At 38.6% G+C, this 18,333-nt stretch overlaps 1 protein-coding gene across 1 annotated transcript in view; it reads right to left on the minus strand.

Moving 5' to 3' along the window:
* DTWD2 (DTW domain containing 2) overlaps positions 1-18,333 on the minus strand; it is a 115,226-nt gene that overhangs the window by 78,051 nt on the left and 18,842 nt on the right. The window contains exons 2-3 of the mRNA XM_007527910.3: positions 10,227-10,317; positions 1,098-1,192 (exon numbers count right to left, since the gene is read on the minus strand). Coding sequence (XP_007527972.1) covers positions 1,098-1,192; positions 10,227-10,317 — 186 coding nt within the window. The remainder of the gene's footprint in view (positions 1-1,097; positions 1,193-10,226; positions 10,318-18,333) is intronic.

Genomic DNA, 18,333 nt, shown 5'->3' on the forward strand with positions numbered 1-18,333 from the left:
GGAGTCACTTCATAGGCGGTGAAGCAGGTTTCCAGGTGTCCCTATCTTTCTCTCCCCCTCTCTGTCTTCCCCTTCTCTCTCCATTTCTCTCTGTCCTATCTGACAACAATGACATCAATAACTACAACAATAAAACAAGAGCAACAAAAGGGAATAAATAAATATTTTTTTTAAATTACTCAGTGTCTCTTTGAAGTCTACTAGATAAGGCCAACTGCAGAATAGGAAGCAGAAGAAAGTCTAAGACTGTGATATGTGTACTTTAGAAGTCACTTTAGTCGTTCTTTGAGCTGAAAATCTGATCCTGGGGACCAGGCAGTAGTGCACCAGGTTAAGCACACATACCGCAAAGCATAAAGACTGGAGCAAGGATCCGGGTTTGAGCCTCCCCAAAACTCCCCACCTGCAGGGGGTTGCCTTGCAAATGGTAAAGCAGGTCTTCAGATATCTTTCTCTCCTGCTCTCTGACTTCCCCTCCTCTCTCAATTTCTCTCTGTCCTACCCAACAACAATAGCAGCAGCAACAACAACAATAATGGAAAAACAGCCGCCAGGAGTAGTGGATTCATAGTGCAGGCACCAAGCCCCAGCGATAACCCTGGAGGCAAAAAGGAAAAAAAAAATGATCCTAGTAATATTAAGTGAATGGATTCATCTCAGCTAGAAGATTATATTTAAAATGTTTGATTACCAGCTACCCTTATGGAGAATAATTAATTCAGGATGGGTTACAACCTGTTTGAATAGCATCATGGCTTAATGTAATAAAGAACCTCAAGTATTAAAAAAAACAAACACTTACATTCTTTAAGGAACTTTTAAGAAAAAAAAAAAAAGAAGAAGAAGAAGAAAGAGAGAAAAAAAGAGAAACTGGCTTGAACACAGGTCTTAATGCATTGTAACATTTGCTCAACTGTATGTACTACCCTTAGCCCTGTTTAGTATTTTTTTTATCTCCTGTCACTCTAAGGGTACAAGTGGGACTTAAATCTTTTGATCACTTTCAGTGTATCATCTTCTAGGTCTAATGGATAAGCTGAAGGAAACCACTTTTAAAGATCTGTGTAGAAAAGAACTAAATGTCCCTGACAGTTTACCTTTCTTCACTGAAGCGACGGCCTATCTTGACTTTACACTTGTCCCGGGGAAGGCATGCTGCTAGCAGAGGAACTGTCCGTAACACTTTATTTTCCTTAAAAGAAAAAAATGAATTAAAAAAAAAAAACGGTCTCAACTAAGACAAATACACCTAAAAAGTGCTTGTCGAATATTTGATTCACAGCATTACATATATAATTTTCACAAGTCTTAATATGACACATCAGTTCAATCAGAAGTTACACAGGCTCCTGTGCTAAATATGAATAGATATGGGCCCTAGGTCAGATCAATGGGGTTTACAATTAATGCTACTTATATACTTTCCCTATAATTGGCAGCTACTCTGCCCTGATTCAGCTTTCTAGTGCAATTCTCAACTCTGACACCATCTCCCCAGACAATACTTGCAGCACACCTGCATGTTAGCTGTTGGGCTCAGGCAAAAATCACTGAAGCCATGGGCCCCTTGGAATATACCTAAAATAGACTTCCTAGCTTCTTCCCACACGAAGACCCTTAGTTCCATCTGCTATATTCTTACCTTTAGGTTCTTGATTATTAAACAATCTGTTCTACTTTTTACATATCTTATTGCTTTTAAGCCACCAAGTTTAGGTGCTATCATGATGCCAATCTAACTTCCCTGGAGAGGGGACCTCACCAAGGTGTCCTGGAACCCTACGTCCCCAAAGTCCTAGCCCATCATGGAAAGACAGAAACAGGCTGGGAATATGGATGAACTTGCCAATGTCCATGTCTAAGTGGAGAAGCAATTGCAGAAACCAGACCTTCCATCTTTTACACCCCATAAAGAATTTTGGTCCATACTCCCAGAGGTTTATAAAGAATAAGGAACCTTCCAATGCAAAGGATGGGATATGGGACTCTGGTGGTGGGAATTGTATGGAATTATACCCCTCTTATTCTACAATCTTATCAGTCATTATTCAATCACTAATTAAAAAATTAAATCTATAAATAAAAAGTACCACCATTTGTTTATCAGTTTAAAGTATAATACAACTGTATATTTACCCTGTCTGCTGTGTTTAGTTTACTGACCAAATAACGTGAATCTACATAACAGTTGCGATCATAAAAATGTATATGAATTATTAATGAAGTTGAATTAGTACTTCTGATAAACCTTTAATTGCAAGAGTAGCAGTATCTTGTAGTCTGTCAACTTAAATACAATTGCCTAGATCTGTGTTTCCAGAAAACAAGCCAAGAAAATGCTTTAACAAAAAAAAAAACTTAGTGTATGCTCTCTTGCCTGTTTGTCTCTCTTCCTTCCTGGAGGAGGAGGAGAGCAAAGTTGAGTTCGTGTGCTGCTTGGCAAGTTTGTGCATATATGAGGCCAGGATTTATCCTTCCATGATTTACTTAAAAATGAATTATATAATGTATTTAATGAACTATGGAGCAGATCAAAGGGGTTCAGAAACCAATCTTAAGGAGTTCCCAATGGACAAACTGGAACAATTTGAATAACAAAATAAGTAACACTATATTTGGATTATAACTCAAAGGAGAAAACAGAATCCAGGCTGGGATGAAGGGCTAAATAAATAAAAAGAAGAGACAAATCTTACTGTAAGAAGAGTTCTAAGCGATAACTATAAATACTCCCACTCTAGGAAGGGGAACTTAATCTTCCCTCCCTGCTAAGTATGGACTGGATTTATGACCTTACATACAAATAACAGACTATGGGAAAAGAAAGGAAAAAAGCTTTAGAATGAAGAAATCTAGTGACCACTACTCTAAATTCCATTAATTATCATGAGTGGTTTTATTCTGTCTTAGCTCCTAGCAATATAAATAAATATAAATAAATAAGTAAAACATCTTTTTTGACTGTCACAAGAATTCTTTTCTTTTTCTATTTTTTTTGTCCCCAGGGCTTAACATCCACATGACTCCATCTGTACTGATGACCTTTGTTCCCCCCTTCCACCCTCCCTTCATTTTTCTTCCTCCATCTTTCCTCCCTTTTTGTAATAGCAATGAAAGGCAGAGAAGAGAGGGAGAAAGCAGGAGAGATAGAGAAAAAGAGAGATACCTGCAATATTGCTCCACCAGTCTTGAGTCTTCCCTCACACATAGATACACAGGTGATGACTGGGGATTTGAACACGGGTCCTTACCTGTGATAACATATGCACTCTACCAAGTGCTTCATATCCCAGCCCCATCACAAGAAGTCTAACAAGAAGTCTAAAAAGAAGTTTAACAAGAAGTCATGGAGGTGGCTCAGGGATAGAGTATCTGCTTTACCTGTATAAGGACTTGGACTGGATTCTCAGTATCGCATTAAAACCAAAACATATAAAAACAAATGAGACGGGGTTTGGGGGTGGCACTCCTAGGAGAGTATACACATTACCATGGGCATGGGCCCAGGCGGAAAATAAAGAGACAAAGCAAATAAACAGAATAAAAAAAGGAAAATAAAGCCAAAAACCTTGACTTCTACAACAGAACTAAGATTAATTGTTGGGTAGGAGCAAAGGGAGGAGAGAAGCCAATGGACTGTGCTCCTGTACAGTTAGTGCTATGATGGTAGGTGGGGTTTGACAACATACATTTGTAGAAGGGTGAACCTGAATTCCTAAAATATATACAGTATTGAAAATGAGTGTTATCTCTCAAAAAATAAAAAAAAAATTATCTGTGAGAGCCAGAAAACTGCTCACCCTATGGAACACACATTTTCTTATGCATGAGGACCTGCATTCGAACCCTTAGCTACTGCAGGCAAGCACCAAGCAAAAGGGAATTATCTGAGCCGTGGAGCAGTTCCATCGTGTATCTCTTTTCTGTGTCCCTCTCTTTCCCTCTCACCCTCTACCTAAAAAATAAATAAGAGTTTGCTGGTAGCAGTGGAATTATGCAGACAGACACAAAAGCCCTGGCAACAAACATTAAATAAATAAATGAGAAAGGAATTTCTCAGTATTCTGAGAAATAAATGCCAGGTGATTAGCTATTCTCCATTAGCTTTATATCAATATTTCCTTATTATTATTTTTATCTCTAGTGCTCAGTCACTGCCTGGCTCTTCTCCACAGGCCAAGCAGGAATGCCACATAATTTGAAAATACTAAGAGCCGCTAAGCAGATGTTAACAGAAAGGTGGGAAAGGGCCCAGGATGTGGTACAAGTCTTTTCCCTAGTAAAATAAAAAAAATAATAAACTAATTTTTAAAAAATCCTGTGTTTTCCATATATGACCCCAGGCACCCCCAAAATAAACAGTTAAAAATGAAAAGAGGAATGTCAGAATTTTCTGGCATCTTAACTAAAAAGATGTGGCATAAGCTGGTGAAATAGCTCACTGGGAGGTGGATTGCTTTGTCATGTACACAACCCAGGTTTAAACCCAGCCCTCACCAAATTGAAGGAAGCTTGGATGCTTTGATCTCTTTTATTCTCTCTCTCTCACTCTCTCTCTCTCTCTCCCCCCTTCTCCCTCTGCCCCCTCTGTTTGTGTGTGTGTGTATGCGTGTGTGTGTGTGTCCCTGACCCTGTTCCTCTCTCTGTCTCTTTGCCTTGTCTATCTCTATCTAAAAAGAAAGAAAGAAAAAAAAGAAAAACACAACATAATGTGTGGGAGGAGAGAGGCTGAAAACAGTGGTCTGAGCAATTAGTATGACAAATTGGACTAAAAGGAGAGTTCAGTACATTTCCCATAATTGCATACTGTTTCCTGCCTGTCTTACCAGCACTTTGAGACTCAAGACACATACTTCTATCACCTCCCAAACTTTAGCTGAAATAACACATATATATTAATGTCATGTTAATAATGCCAAAGACTTACAATGTTCATAGACATGCTTCCCCCATACACCTCTCAGAGGCAATCACCTAGACATTTCTTTCTGTTATCTCCATATTTTTCATATAATGTTGGGAATATTCATTATGCCTATTAACTGTCAAAGCCAGCAAACTAAGAGGAAAGGAGAGCCACATGGGTGTGATTAGCAGACATCATTTCAGCATCAGCACACAATGTAACATGGGGGAAAATGAACTGTAATGATGAGAGAGCTGAAGATTATTTAAGCCAGCATTTTGCAGAAACAGGATTCTCTTTCTCTTGGGATCCATGCTCTCCTCTTGGATTTGGTCTCTTGGTCTCTAAATTCTGCATACAAGTGAAACCATCTGATAGTTGTCTTTCATCTTTTTATTTATTTCACTAAGCATAATCATCTAGTTCCATCCATTCTGTCCCAAAGAACACAATGTCATTTTTTTTTTTTACTGCAGAGTAGTATTCCATGAAGTAAATACCCCATAACTTCTGGTTAGCTAGTCATCTGTTGATGGGCACTTAGGCTGTGTCCACTTCTTGGCTATTGTGAATAATGTAGCTGTTAGCATAGAGGTACATATGACTCTTCCAGTGACTGCATGTCATTTGGAAAAATGCCTAAAGATGATACTGTCGGATTAGAAGGAAATTCCATTTTATTTAAGAATTCTCCATCAAGTTTTCTAAAGGAGCACATCAGTTTTCATTTACACCCTTCTGTTCCATTTTTTAAATATTTAGTTTTTATTTATGACATAAAAGATAAGAGACATCAGACAGAAAAAGAGAGACTACCTGAAACATAGGACACTGGAGGCTAAACCAGTAGATTCAGGTATGTAAGTCTGATGCCCTACCAGTTGGGCTGTTCCTCTGGCTACTTGCTATTTCTTGGTTTATTAATTTCACATATCCTCTACAAACTAACACGTTATGATAGTAACTTTAATGTACATAATTATAAAGTACATTGCATCTACACTGGCTGATTTTTACTTCACAATGCACCAGCAAAGTTCATTTTTATCATATCCATTTTACTCATTAAAATTGAAGCACTGGGGCTGGGTGGTGGCTCACCTGGTTGAGCGCACACATTACAATGCACAAGGACCCAGGTTCGAGCCCCCAGTCCACACATGCAAGGGGAAAGCTTCATGAGTGGTGAAGCAGGTCTGCAGGTACCTCTTTCTCTCTCTCTCTCTCTCTCTCTCTCTCTCTCTCTCTCTCTCTTTGTCAGAGCACGGTTCAACTCTGGCTGATGGTGGCTTGGGGAATTGAACCAGGGACTTCAGAGCCTCAAACATGAGAGTCTCTTTGCATAGCCATTATGCTATCTCCCCCTCCACACACAATCTCTCCTTTATCCCTTGATTTCTGACTGCCTCTATCCAATAAATAAAGATAATAATTTAAAGAAATTTTAAGAAGTAGAACATGGGGGCCGGGTGGTGGCACATCTGGTTAAGCACATATGTTATAGTGCGCAAGGACCAGGTTGAAACACCTGGTGGTCCCCATCTGCAAGGGAGAAGCTTCATGAGTGGTGAAGCAGTGTTGCAGGTGTCTATCTCTCTCCCTTTCTATCACCCCCTTCCCTCTCAATTCCTAGCTGTCTCTATCTAATAAATAAAGGTAATAAAAAAAAAACTTTTTTTAAAGTAGAACATGAAGCATACAGCTAACATTCCCAAAGTTAAAGAGTGTAAAGAGGTATTAAGAATGTGAACTCAAGCAATCTGGTTCCACAGCCCTGACTCCAGCTTCTGTACTCCATAACCACAGTCTCTCATCATAGATGATGGGTTAGTCTTCTTCCATCATTCTTTTTCTTCATATGTCTTCCAAATTTTCAGTTAAGTAGGATTTACATCATCATGGTTATATAACCTTGTTCATAAAAAATGAAACAGATTAACAGAATATTTCTTATAGTTTTTCAGTATTTTTTGAGATAATTTTTACTTCTATGCTTGAGTAATTTTCTTCATACATGCAAAATCCCCCAGCATAATATCATGATGTCACCAACTTCCAATAAGCCTGTTTTGTCCAAGACCTCCCTCTTTAAACTAGTTATTCTAGTCTTTTTTAATCACCTTTGCCAGGAAGTCACCAAATTTACATGTTCTTTTGTTAAAAAATAGTGTGTCGACCTGCCAGTGCCCATGTTCAGCGGGGAAGCAAATACAGAAGCCAGACCTTCCACTTTAAGTATCCCACAATGACCTTGGGTCCATACTCCCAGAGGGATAAAGAATAGGAAAGCTATCAGGGGGGGGGATGGGATACGAAGTTCTGGTGGTGGGAACTGTGTGGAGTTTTACCCCTCTTATCCTATGGCTTTTGTCAGTGTTTCCCTTTTATAAATAAATTTTTAAAAATATATATATCTGGAAAAATAAACACCCCCATGATGGATACTTTGATTGAGAGTAAGGGTCAAAAAAAAGCCTTTCACAAAGGGATAATAATAATTCAAGTCTTATAAATACAAAAAAAAAGTCATGGGACATGTACTCAATGGAGTGCTATTCAGCAATTAGACTATATTGTGCCCTTTAGAACAAAACAGATAGAAATGGTGTTAATTATGTTAGAAGTAAGTAAGGAGGTGAAGGACAGCTAATAGATGATTTTGCTCATATGTGTAATATAGATAAAGAAAACATATGAACTTGAAAGAAAATAGTGTGTTAATACTATGGCATATGGCAGTCCATTATTGCCAACATCCTCATTTCATAGGAAAAATAAGGTAGATGGACTTGTATATACATAAATATATATTTGTATAAATATAGCCATGGGGGAGTTGGCTGGTAGTGCAGGGGGTTAAGCGCACATGGCGTGAAGCACAAGGACCTGCGTAAAGATCCCGGTTCAAACCCCCAGCTCCCACCTGCAATAGGGTCGCTTCACAGGCAGTGAAGCAGATCTGCAGGTATCTATCTTTCTCTGTCTTCCCCTCCTCTCTCCATTTCTCTCTGTCCTATCCAACAACGACGGTTATAACAACAATAAAACAACAAGGGCAACAAAAGGGAAAATAAATAATAAAAAATTTTTATATAGCCATGGAAGGAAAAATGAATGAAACCCAGATGTGATACAAAGGTTTAATTCCCAGCTCAGAGAAGAAGTAGAGGTGGAAGGAGGACAGAAAGAAATATACTTGAAAATAGTAAGATTACCATAGATCAAACAAAACACCATTAATTTGAAAAATTATTTTACATCTAGAACCACACAGTAATAAAAAGGTAAATAAAAATAATAGGAATAGGAAGTAAATAAATAACTACACTTGCCATCAAAAGTCAAGTTCTGGGCAAAACTGTTATGGACACTGAAGCTACCATAGTATGGATCAGTAACATTAAGGTATAAAGGATTTAAACACAGTAAGACCATGATCAAGCAATGTAATAAAGCAGGTAGCTATTAACTCTAGGAAAAGCAGTTGCCCAACAAATGGAATAATTAAGACCTATACTTTTTGTATAAGATGATACAAAAATAATTCACTTGTAAAAAGAAAAATAAATAAATTATTATCTTACACATCTTTGGTAGAGTCTTAAGAGTGGTATAGATTCAAAAAGGTTACACTGTAGCTTGGACACACTGACCACCACACAGGAAGCACTAGGGAAAACTCCATGGACATGGAGCAATTATTATTATTATTATTTCTTTATCAGGGGATTAATGTTTTACACTCGAAAGTAAATACAATAGTTTGTACATTCGTAACATTTCCCAGTTTTCCACATAACAATACAACTCCCACTAGGTCCTCTGCTATCCTGTTCCAGGACCTGAACTCTCTTTCCTCCAGCCCCCGCCCAGGAGTCTTTTACTTTGGTGCAGTACACCAGACATGTAGCGATTCTGTAGTCTCTCTCCTCTCTTCTTTTTTTAATTTTTCTTTATCTTTATTTACTGGATAGAGACAGGCAGAAATCAAGAGGGAAGGGAGAGATACAGAGGGAGAGAGACAGACAGACATCTGTAACACTGTTTCACACTCACAAAGCTGTCCCTCTGCAGATGGTGACTGGGGGCTCAAACCCAGGTCCTTGCACATTGTAAGATGTGCGCTCAACCAGGGTACCACCACCTGGCCTCTCTTCTCTCTCTTCTCTTCCCTTCCCTTCCCTTCCCTTCTCATCTTCTCTCCCCACCTACTCCCAATGTCCTCTTTTTCTCAAGAAAATAAAAGTAGAAAACAGGTAAGGGAGCCAATGGAGTGTATCACACATGAACCTGGGCTTCTCTCCAGGCTTTGCAGGTAAAATAAAGAAAAAAATTCCTTCTTCAAAAACCTGACTTGACTTTTGATGTTCTGGATTCTAAAATGCTTACAGTCTAAATGCCATGCTATAGTAAACCTATTTTGTATCATGCATTGTATACTGACTAGCATGGTAACAATTACAATTTGCAACTTTCCATGTTTCCTTTACTCTCCTCGTGTTTTGCTGTTAAGAGCTACAGGCACATATGCATAACATATGAATAAGTTAATATAGAAAAATGTTTATTTAAGTCTTTATGTATGACATATATGCAACAAAATGCACATATTTGTCCTATTCATCTAAGAGAAAAAAATTAATGTTATACATTCATCTCATGACATTAAATAAAATATTGAGCTATTTCTACTTTAGCAAGGAAATACAGCAAAGCAGATAAGCAAAATAATGAGTGCAATAATCTTCTTAGCACCCAAATTACAAACTCTTAATTTGTTCTTCATACAGCAATTGCTAGGGTCCTAAATTTCTAGTCAATAACACAGCTTTTGTGAAGTAAAACCAATACAATTTTATGAAGTAACAGTTTCTAATCTGTCTCTAAAGTATATAACTTGATACTACCATATAGTATCTAAGAGGCAGTTTTTCCAAAAAGAGAAAGCCTTTTATCATGTGTTTGTTTTCGGCAATGCTGAAGAGCTGGGGAGACTGAGGGTCTTCATCTTGTCTACTAATGCTCTGTTTGAAAGTGCGTGTATTGGGAGTTGGGCAGTAGCTCAGCGCATTCAGCGCACATGGCGGCAAAGCTCAAGGACTGGCTCCAGGGTCCCAGTTCGAGCTCCTGGCTCCCCACCTACAGGGGTGTCATTTCACAGGCGGTGAAGCAGGTCTGCAGGTGTTTATCTTTCTCTCCCTCTCTCTGTCTTCCCCTCCTCTCTCCATTTCTCTCTGTCCTATCCAACAACAATTACATCAATAACAACAACAATAAAAGAAAAAAAAAAGAAAGTGTGTATATTACAGATCTCACTCACCTCTGCTGGATGCTGAATTATGTACAAGTGGGTAGAGATGTGCAGAGGATGTTCTGGTAGAAATGGACACAAACACACTTTCTGAGGCCGGCTAAAGAAGAGAAACAAAAAGATCACTTGGAAAAAAAACTGTAATATAATGGCAGGGACCAGGAGACAGCTCACTGGTAAAGCACACACATTTTCAGGTGAGGGTTCCCGTGCCTGGAGGGTCACAAGGAAGTACCATGCTTACCACCAGGAGAACTCCGTGACCAGTACCACAGCACTGTGGTGCTTCTCTCCTCCCTCCCCTCCCCTCCTGATATGAAAGGGGAAAAGACCTTCATTGGAATCAGTGGGCTCATGCATACATATGTTGAGATGCCAGGAGGCAGAGTAAAGAAAGAAATACAGTGATATAAAAATAACCTAAAACTTGGACATAATCCATTCCATTTAGCAGATATACTTGCTGAGAATGTATTCTTTTGTTTAATATCCCTCTCCTATCCCCCAAACCAGGGTGTGCCATCTTGTACTCTTCAAGCCTGGTTTTTCACTCTGATAAGGAAGCAGAGAAAGACTGAGACATCACTTCTCCAGAGCTCCCCCTGGTGCTGCTCTGTTCCCCATGTGGTGCTCACTCCCCAGACTGAGCCACGCAAACAGGTAAGAAGCACACCCTACACAGGGTGGGGAGTTCCTGGCCCTGGAGTTGCATACTTTTACAATGAGACACCAGGAAGGAATTTAGCCAAACTTCAACTATGAGAATGCAAAAGACTATTCAATAACCAAATTCTATACATTTGTGTAAAATATCCCATAAAGGTCGTATTGTGGATAATTTTCATGAAAAATACTCATAAATCATCATGCCATTTCTCTCTGTGAAGCAATCCTTCTACAAATTTGCATTCCAAATCATGAAGAGATCTTGTATCAAAGAGAACCCTTCCTATATCATCTGAAGTCTGGAGAAAATGAAATGATAATAAAACATTAAAATACAATTACCATCTGAAAAAAAAAAGCACTAATCAAAATTTGCTGTCAATCAATGTAAAGAGCTTGCCAATTATTAGAAAAAAGTACAAACAAGGACTGTCAAATTATATTTAGTTAGTTTATCCCCAGCAAGCCTGAGCTATTCATATACTGTTCTCTTTTTGTTATTGTCTAACTGTTGCTTTGGTTTTACTTACTCTTCAGTGCTTTTCTATTGTCCAAGTAACACATGCACACAAAATTCAGGAGGAATAAACAGGTGTATCTCCCATCTCACTCTTCCAGCTTAGGGTGTATGCCTTTCTCTAGAGAAAAGTAATGCCTAGTTTCTTGTGTGCCTTGAATATGGGCAGATATTTTATCATAAATCCCATATTTAATATGCATGCGTACAAATGTGAAACTGAATGGCCAGATATAGTATAGCATGGGAGTAAAAAAAAAAATAGCAACAGATCACTATTTCAGGCAAAAACTATATGCAATCACAACAGTATACAAATAAATGTTAAAGGTAATTTTCAATAGCATATTTACTACTATAAAACTGACCGATGTCAACTCTCTCCTCAATTTTATATATATAGACCTAAAACCTGAAGAAGAAATGTTCAAAATAAAAACTACAGAGTATGACAGAATGTGAGCTCAGATCTATAGGGATGCAGAGGTCACATAGGCTCCTAAGCTGAATATGGGTCCCAGATCACATCAAATTGATAGGGTTTATGGTGAACAATATTTATAACCCTTTCCCATATTAGGGAGCTACTCTCTTCCCTGATCCATCTTTCTGGTCCTTTTTCCAGTCATGACATCATCTCCCCAGACAATAACTTGGATCCACCTGCATATCAGATTTCAGGCTCAGAGGAAAAAAGAAAAGAAAAAAACTAGTATAGTCACAGACCCTTTGGAATATAACTAAAATATGCCTATTGGCTATCTACAAAATGGAGGACCCCCAACTCTTCATCTGCACTATTCCAGCCTTTAGGTCCATGATTATTCAACAATTGTTTGACTTTGTATGTTAACTCTCTTGTCAACCACCAGGTTCCAGATGCTAGCAGGATGCCAACCAAGCTTCCCTGGACAGACAACCAACACCCCCAATGTGTCCTGGAACCTCACTTCCCCAGTGCCCTTTCCCACTAGGGAAAGAGAGAGACAGGCTGGGAGTATGAACCGACCTGTCAACGCCCATGTTCAGCGGGAAAGCAATTACAGAAGCCAGACCTTCAGCCTTCTGCACCCCACAATGACCTTGGGTCCATACTCCCAGAGGGTTAAAGAATAAGAAAGCTATCAGAGGAGGGGATGGGGTACGGTGGTGGGAATTGTGTGAAGTTGTATCCCTCTTATCCTATGGTTTAGTCAATGTTTCCTTTTTATAAATAAAAAAATTAAAAATAAATGAATAAATAAATAAATAAAAAACTACAGAGTATGGGAGCCAGGCCATAGCACAGTGGGTTAAGCGCACATGGTGTGAAATGCACAGACTGGCTAAGGATCACGGTTTGAACCCCAAGTTCCCCACATGCAGGGGGGGTCGCTTCACATGTGGTAAAGCAGGTCTGCAGGTGTCTATCTTTCTCTCCTCCTCTGTCTTCCCCTCTTCTCTCGATTTCTCTCTCCTATCCAACAACAGAAGCAGCAATAACAATAATAACAACAACAAAAGCAACAAAAAGGGGAAAAAAATGGCTTCCAGGAGCAGTGGATTCCTTCTGCTGGCACTGAACCCCAGCGATAACCCCGAAGGCAAAAAAAAAAAAAAAAAGAAAAAACTACAGATGTGAATAAACTAGTTCAAATATCTGCAATATATGTCACCTCATCATGTTAATTTTTTAAAAAGCCGTATCTGTGATCTCGCTGAAGAAATGCACTGCACAATATGACCACACACCCCTCCCCCTACTGATTATAAAGAATGGATAGTGAGCCTAAGGAAAACAATTCAGTCACTTTCCCATGGTTTGGTTGATTGTTCAGTCTTACGCTGCCCTTTCGGGAATCTGAACAAATTTGTAGAGATGGAAAAAGAATCTCGGTGATCACAAAAAGAGGAAACATAAGAGAGGCATTGACAGTGATAGCTCGAACTGGGTATACTGACAAGTAGATCAACAACTGCAATTAGAAAGAAGTCCTAGAAGTCCTCTCTTCTTAGAAGAATGAACAGGTGAACAGATCTATTCACATTCTATAGTCATATAATTTTCTGATTAAAAATTTAAAATATTTTTGAGGGGGTCAATGGCTTACAGTTGACAGTCAATACAATAAAACTTCTGTTTTCTGCATAACACTCCAACCCCCCCACACACAGGCCCTCCTCCATCATCATGCACCCCATCTCTACCCCAAAGTCCATTATTTTGATACAATATACCAAAAACAAAAAAATTAGTTTTTTTATTAAGGAAATAATGATTTGCAGGACAGTTGTCACACAGGTATGATTTCTCATCTTTTTCTTTTTTTTTTTTTGCCTCCAGGGTTATTGCTGGAGCTCAGTGCCTGCACCACAAATCCACTGCTCTTGGAGGCCATTTATCCCACTTTGTTGCCCTTGTTGTCTTTATTATTGTTGTCACCGCTGCTGCTGTTGTTGGATAGGACAGAGAGAAATCGAGAGAGGAGGGAAGACAGAGAGGGGGAGAGAAATATAGACACCTGCAGACCTGCTTCACCGCCCATGAAGTGACCACCCCTGCAGGTGGGAGCCGGGGGCTTGAACCGGGATCCGTATGCCGGGTCCTTGCACTTTGTGCCACCTGTGCTTAACCTGCTGTGCTACTGCCCCACCTCTGATTTCTCATCTTTCTGTGACAGCATCAATCCCACCACCACCCAAGATCCTCTTCCACCACTGTGCATTGAGTCCCTATAGCTGAAGTGTACAATCAGATGTCAGAATTCTTTTACAAAACAGAACTAAAGCTCATTTAAAATTCATAATTCAGTTGGCTATCAATTTAAATCTCTATAAACTCTATGTATCGGGAATATTAAACAGTGCAAGAATAACCTATGCAAGAAGCATCCACATAACAGAGTCAAAGGACTGTGAGTTGCCTGGAATGGTAATTTCCTTAAAGGAAACATTTTTCACTTTAAGGAGAGTTGGGAGCTAGTTTGGAGAGTTGAATGACCATCACAATAAATCATCATAAATGGTTACAACATTTTGCTTGTGATAAAAACCTTTAATGTCGACTTTGTTCGGAACTTTCAAATATACAGTATCTTTACATTCTTATTAAGGTTTATTGTTTTTACTGAAGTGATAACATTATATAGATGTCAGGTATACACCATTATAGTTCAACATCTGCATAAGCTACATTACAATCCCCCCAAAGTTAACTTTCTACCTACTACTAAAAAAAATACCCCTTTACTATTAACCCACCACCCAAACCCTTTCCTATGTTAAACTCCATTCTGTTGTCAGAATCTAAGAGGCTTTCTGTTGTTGTTTTGTTTGTTCATCTGCTTTGTTTGTTTATCTTTCACATGAGTGGGATTATATGGCATTTGTCTTCTACATTTCTCTGTACCTAGGAGCTTTTTTCATTCCATATAAATTACATCTTTCTTGTCTTCCTATGAAAGAGGCAAAGTCAGAGCAACACTCTGGTACATGCAGCTCTTGGGGTTCAAATCATAAGCCTCAGGCATGCTAGCCTAGCACTACCCATTAAAATATTTCTCTGGCCTCTAATTTCATTGTAAAAATTTTCCCCCCAAAAGAACAAAAATTTCCTCACACCCAAACTTAACTCTTGAAGGTTTAACTGTTTCAATTTGATAATGGGTTAAATAATGTTTAAATCCAAAGAAATTATATTCACACATTTCCTGTAAATTTACTAATATGTCAGGTAGCAGACCTGAAGGAAGATGAGGAAAACAGATTCCTGCCCTCATGGAGCTTATCTGTTCTTGGCCAGGAAATAGCACAAAGATTTACACAACAGAATTTCGTGCCTAAGGCACCAGAGGTCCCAGGTTCTAACTCTGACACCACCATAAAACATGAACTGAGCTGTGCTCTGGTGAAATGAAATAATAAATATTCCTTACTTCCTAAGATCTATTATGGCTGAAGGTAACTAAACATCAAAACTGATTATTTGTAAACAATGATGGAGGTTAGTTTTAAAATAAACATCAAACTTTTTTTATAATGTACATAGATCCAAGGAATGAAAGTTAATATCTGAAGAAAGATAAACTGGTCAGTTGGGTGTAGGTGTGGGAAATAACTATTAAGATATGTCACTGTCATGTCTTTGTCTTGCTATGTGACCTTGAACATGTCATAGTGTTCAATTTCCTCTAATAAAGCACCATGATGGTTCTGGAAAATAACTATTGAATCACAGACAAATGTTGTAGAAATATAAACATTTATGACTATTTTTTTTCATTTAATCTGCAATTCAATGACCAAAGTAGGAGCTGATTTTTTTTTCTCCTCCTGTCCATTTACACTGCACTGTAAATGTATTATCATACTGCTTTTCATCATTGGGGCTTATCTTCTTCAATATACAGTCTTATGAATATTAATTATAATATTAAAATACAAATAGAACTTTCAATAAATTTCCTAGAAGGAACTTTATGAAATTTTTTTCTTTTCTCATTAAAAACAGAAGAATAAATATGTGAGATTCCTGTCAGGCTAAGATTGACTGGCTTCTGAAATGAATGTGTAATACACAGGTAATCTGTTACTTTGGGCATACTATATCTGACAGCCTGTAGGCAAATAAAATTATATCTGACATATAACTAGTGATGCCAGGGCCTAAAAAAAAAAAAGCTTTCACAAGTTTGATTTAATTTCTTATATAATATTCAAGATGAGCTGGCTTCAGATGTGTTGATTTGAATCAAGATAATTTCACCTAGGCAAACTTTAAAGATTAGTGAATAGGTTACAAAAACTGTTATTTTAAAAGAAATTATTTTACCTATCAAACAAAAGCAAATGTGAAGCCCAAAATAACAATGCACTTTAAATTTCCCAATCAACAAAAACTGTACTGAACACACACAAAAACATATCAAAGATTTTCAGTAGATTAGATGAACAGATAGATACACCTAAAAATGCTACAGCTTTCTCATTTTAAAAGCTTCATGAAATTAAATACCATAGTGCCCTCTGCTGTCATTTTAAAGAAATTTAATCTGTTACCAATTCTAGGGTTTTTTGGTTTTGTTTTTTTAAGTTTCTGGAGTTACAGTCAATAAAAGCAATGAAGGGAGAAAACTTTCCATTACTAATAAATTTCGATCTCATAAATAGAAGATAGATTACATTTAGCATATCTACTTCAAGTGTAAGTAGCAATCCTCTCCCACCAAAACTTGTTATTTTACCTTACCCACGTATTCACTCATCTCAACCACTTTCAGGAGTGTAGAGAATATGGGTCAGGTATAAGAAGAAAGAAGAGGCGGAGGGGAAGGAGGAAGAGGAGAGTGAGAAACACAAGATAGAATCAGAAAAATAAAAAAAAGGTAAAATTTAAAAATTGCATAAAACTCACCGGTATATGACTACCAAGGATATGTGCTTACTGAGACAAGAAAACATAAAAGAGTTCCACCACAGAAAGCTCAGAGTGCCACGTGGGGGGCGGGGAGACAAAGACAAAAACTAGAAAAAACAATACAAATTTACAAGACAGTAGGAAGGATGAGAAATAGCTCCTCATCCACACCATACCTGGTGTTTGAGCTGGATCTTGAAATAGCTCGGGGCTTCACACAACAGAGATAATGGAATTGCAAAATGAAGCTATAAAGCAAAATGTAAAACACCCGGTTCAGGGAAGCAGTCAGTATAGCTGGGGGGTGGGGGGGTGCTGTAAAGGAAACCACAAATAATACAGATCAGTCTAAGGTCTGACCTCCAAGACTTTGGATGCCATACTGGAGTCTGAGCTGCATTTTTCACCTAAAATCTAAGTTTAGAAGGTTTCCAGAAAATGATTATGAGCAGACCAAATGTTAAAAATCTAGCAAACTGGAAATCGGGCGGTAGTGCAATGGGTTAAGCGCATGTGGCGCAAAGCACAAGGACTTGCTTAAGGATCCCGGTTTGAGCCCCGCCACTCCCCAAAGCAGGTCCGCAGGTGTCTCTCTTTCTCTCCTCTGTCTTCCCCTCCTCTCTCCATTTCTCTCTGTCCTATCCAATAACGACATCAATTACAACAACAATAAAACAACAAGGGCAACAAAAAGGAAATAAATAATTTTTTTTTAATCTAGCAAATTATGTTGAAAGTGAATTAAATAGATAATGAAAACACAGGCTGGAAAGAACTTCAGTCAGTACAGAACTATAAAGATTCAGTAGGGCACATACCTTCCATGGGTGAGGCCCAAGGTTTGATCCCTGGTACTGCATGGGAATAACATGGGTAGATTGCACTAAGGACAAAAAAAGGGGTTGGGGGGGGACAGGTTTCATGAATGGTAAAGAAATTCTTTGCATGTCCTCTCCCTCTTGCTCCCTGTTGAATGGAACTTATACAATATATGGGTTTTGGGGGCCAGGCAGTGGCACATCAGGTTAAGTGCACATACTGCAAAGCAGAAGGACCACACAAGGCTCCCAGTTCAAGCCCTCAGCTCCCCACCTGCAGGGGAGTCACTTCACAAGGGGTGCAGCAGGTCTGCAGGTGTCTATCTTTCTTTCCCTATCTCTGTCTTCCCCTCCTCTCCATTTCTCTCTGTCCTATCCAACAACAACAGCAACAACAATGGGAAAAAAATGACCTCCAGGAGCAGTGGATTCGTAGTGCAGGTACCCCAGCAATAACCCTGTAGAAAAAAAAAAATAGACAGACAGACAGACATATGCATTTCCCTGTATATGCACACAGAGGCATAACCATATGTGATACACATAGATTCAGAAATGTAGATGCAGCCGTGAGTTGGTATGTTGTGTGTGTATACGTACATATGCATATATATATATATATATATATTTTTTTTTTTTTTTACCAGAGCACTGCTCAGCTCTGGTTTATGGTGGTACAGGGGATTGAACCTGGGACTTTGGAGCCTCAGGCATGAGAGT

The sequence above is a fragment of the Erinaceus europaeus genome, chromosome 2 (genome assembly GCF_950295315.1).
Source record: "Erinaceus europaeus chromosome 2, mEriEur2.1, whole genome shotgun sequence".
NCBI classification, from domain to species: Eukaryota; Metazoa; Chordata; class Mammalia; order Eulipotyphla; family Erinaceidae; genus Erinaceus; species Erinaceus europaeus.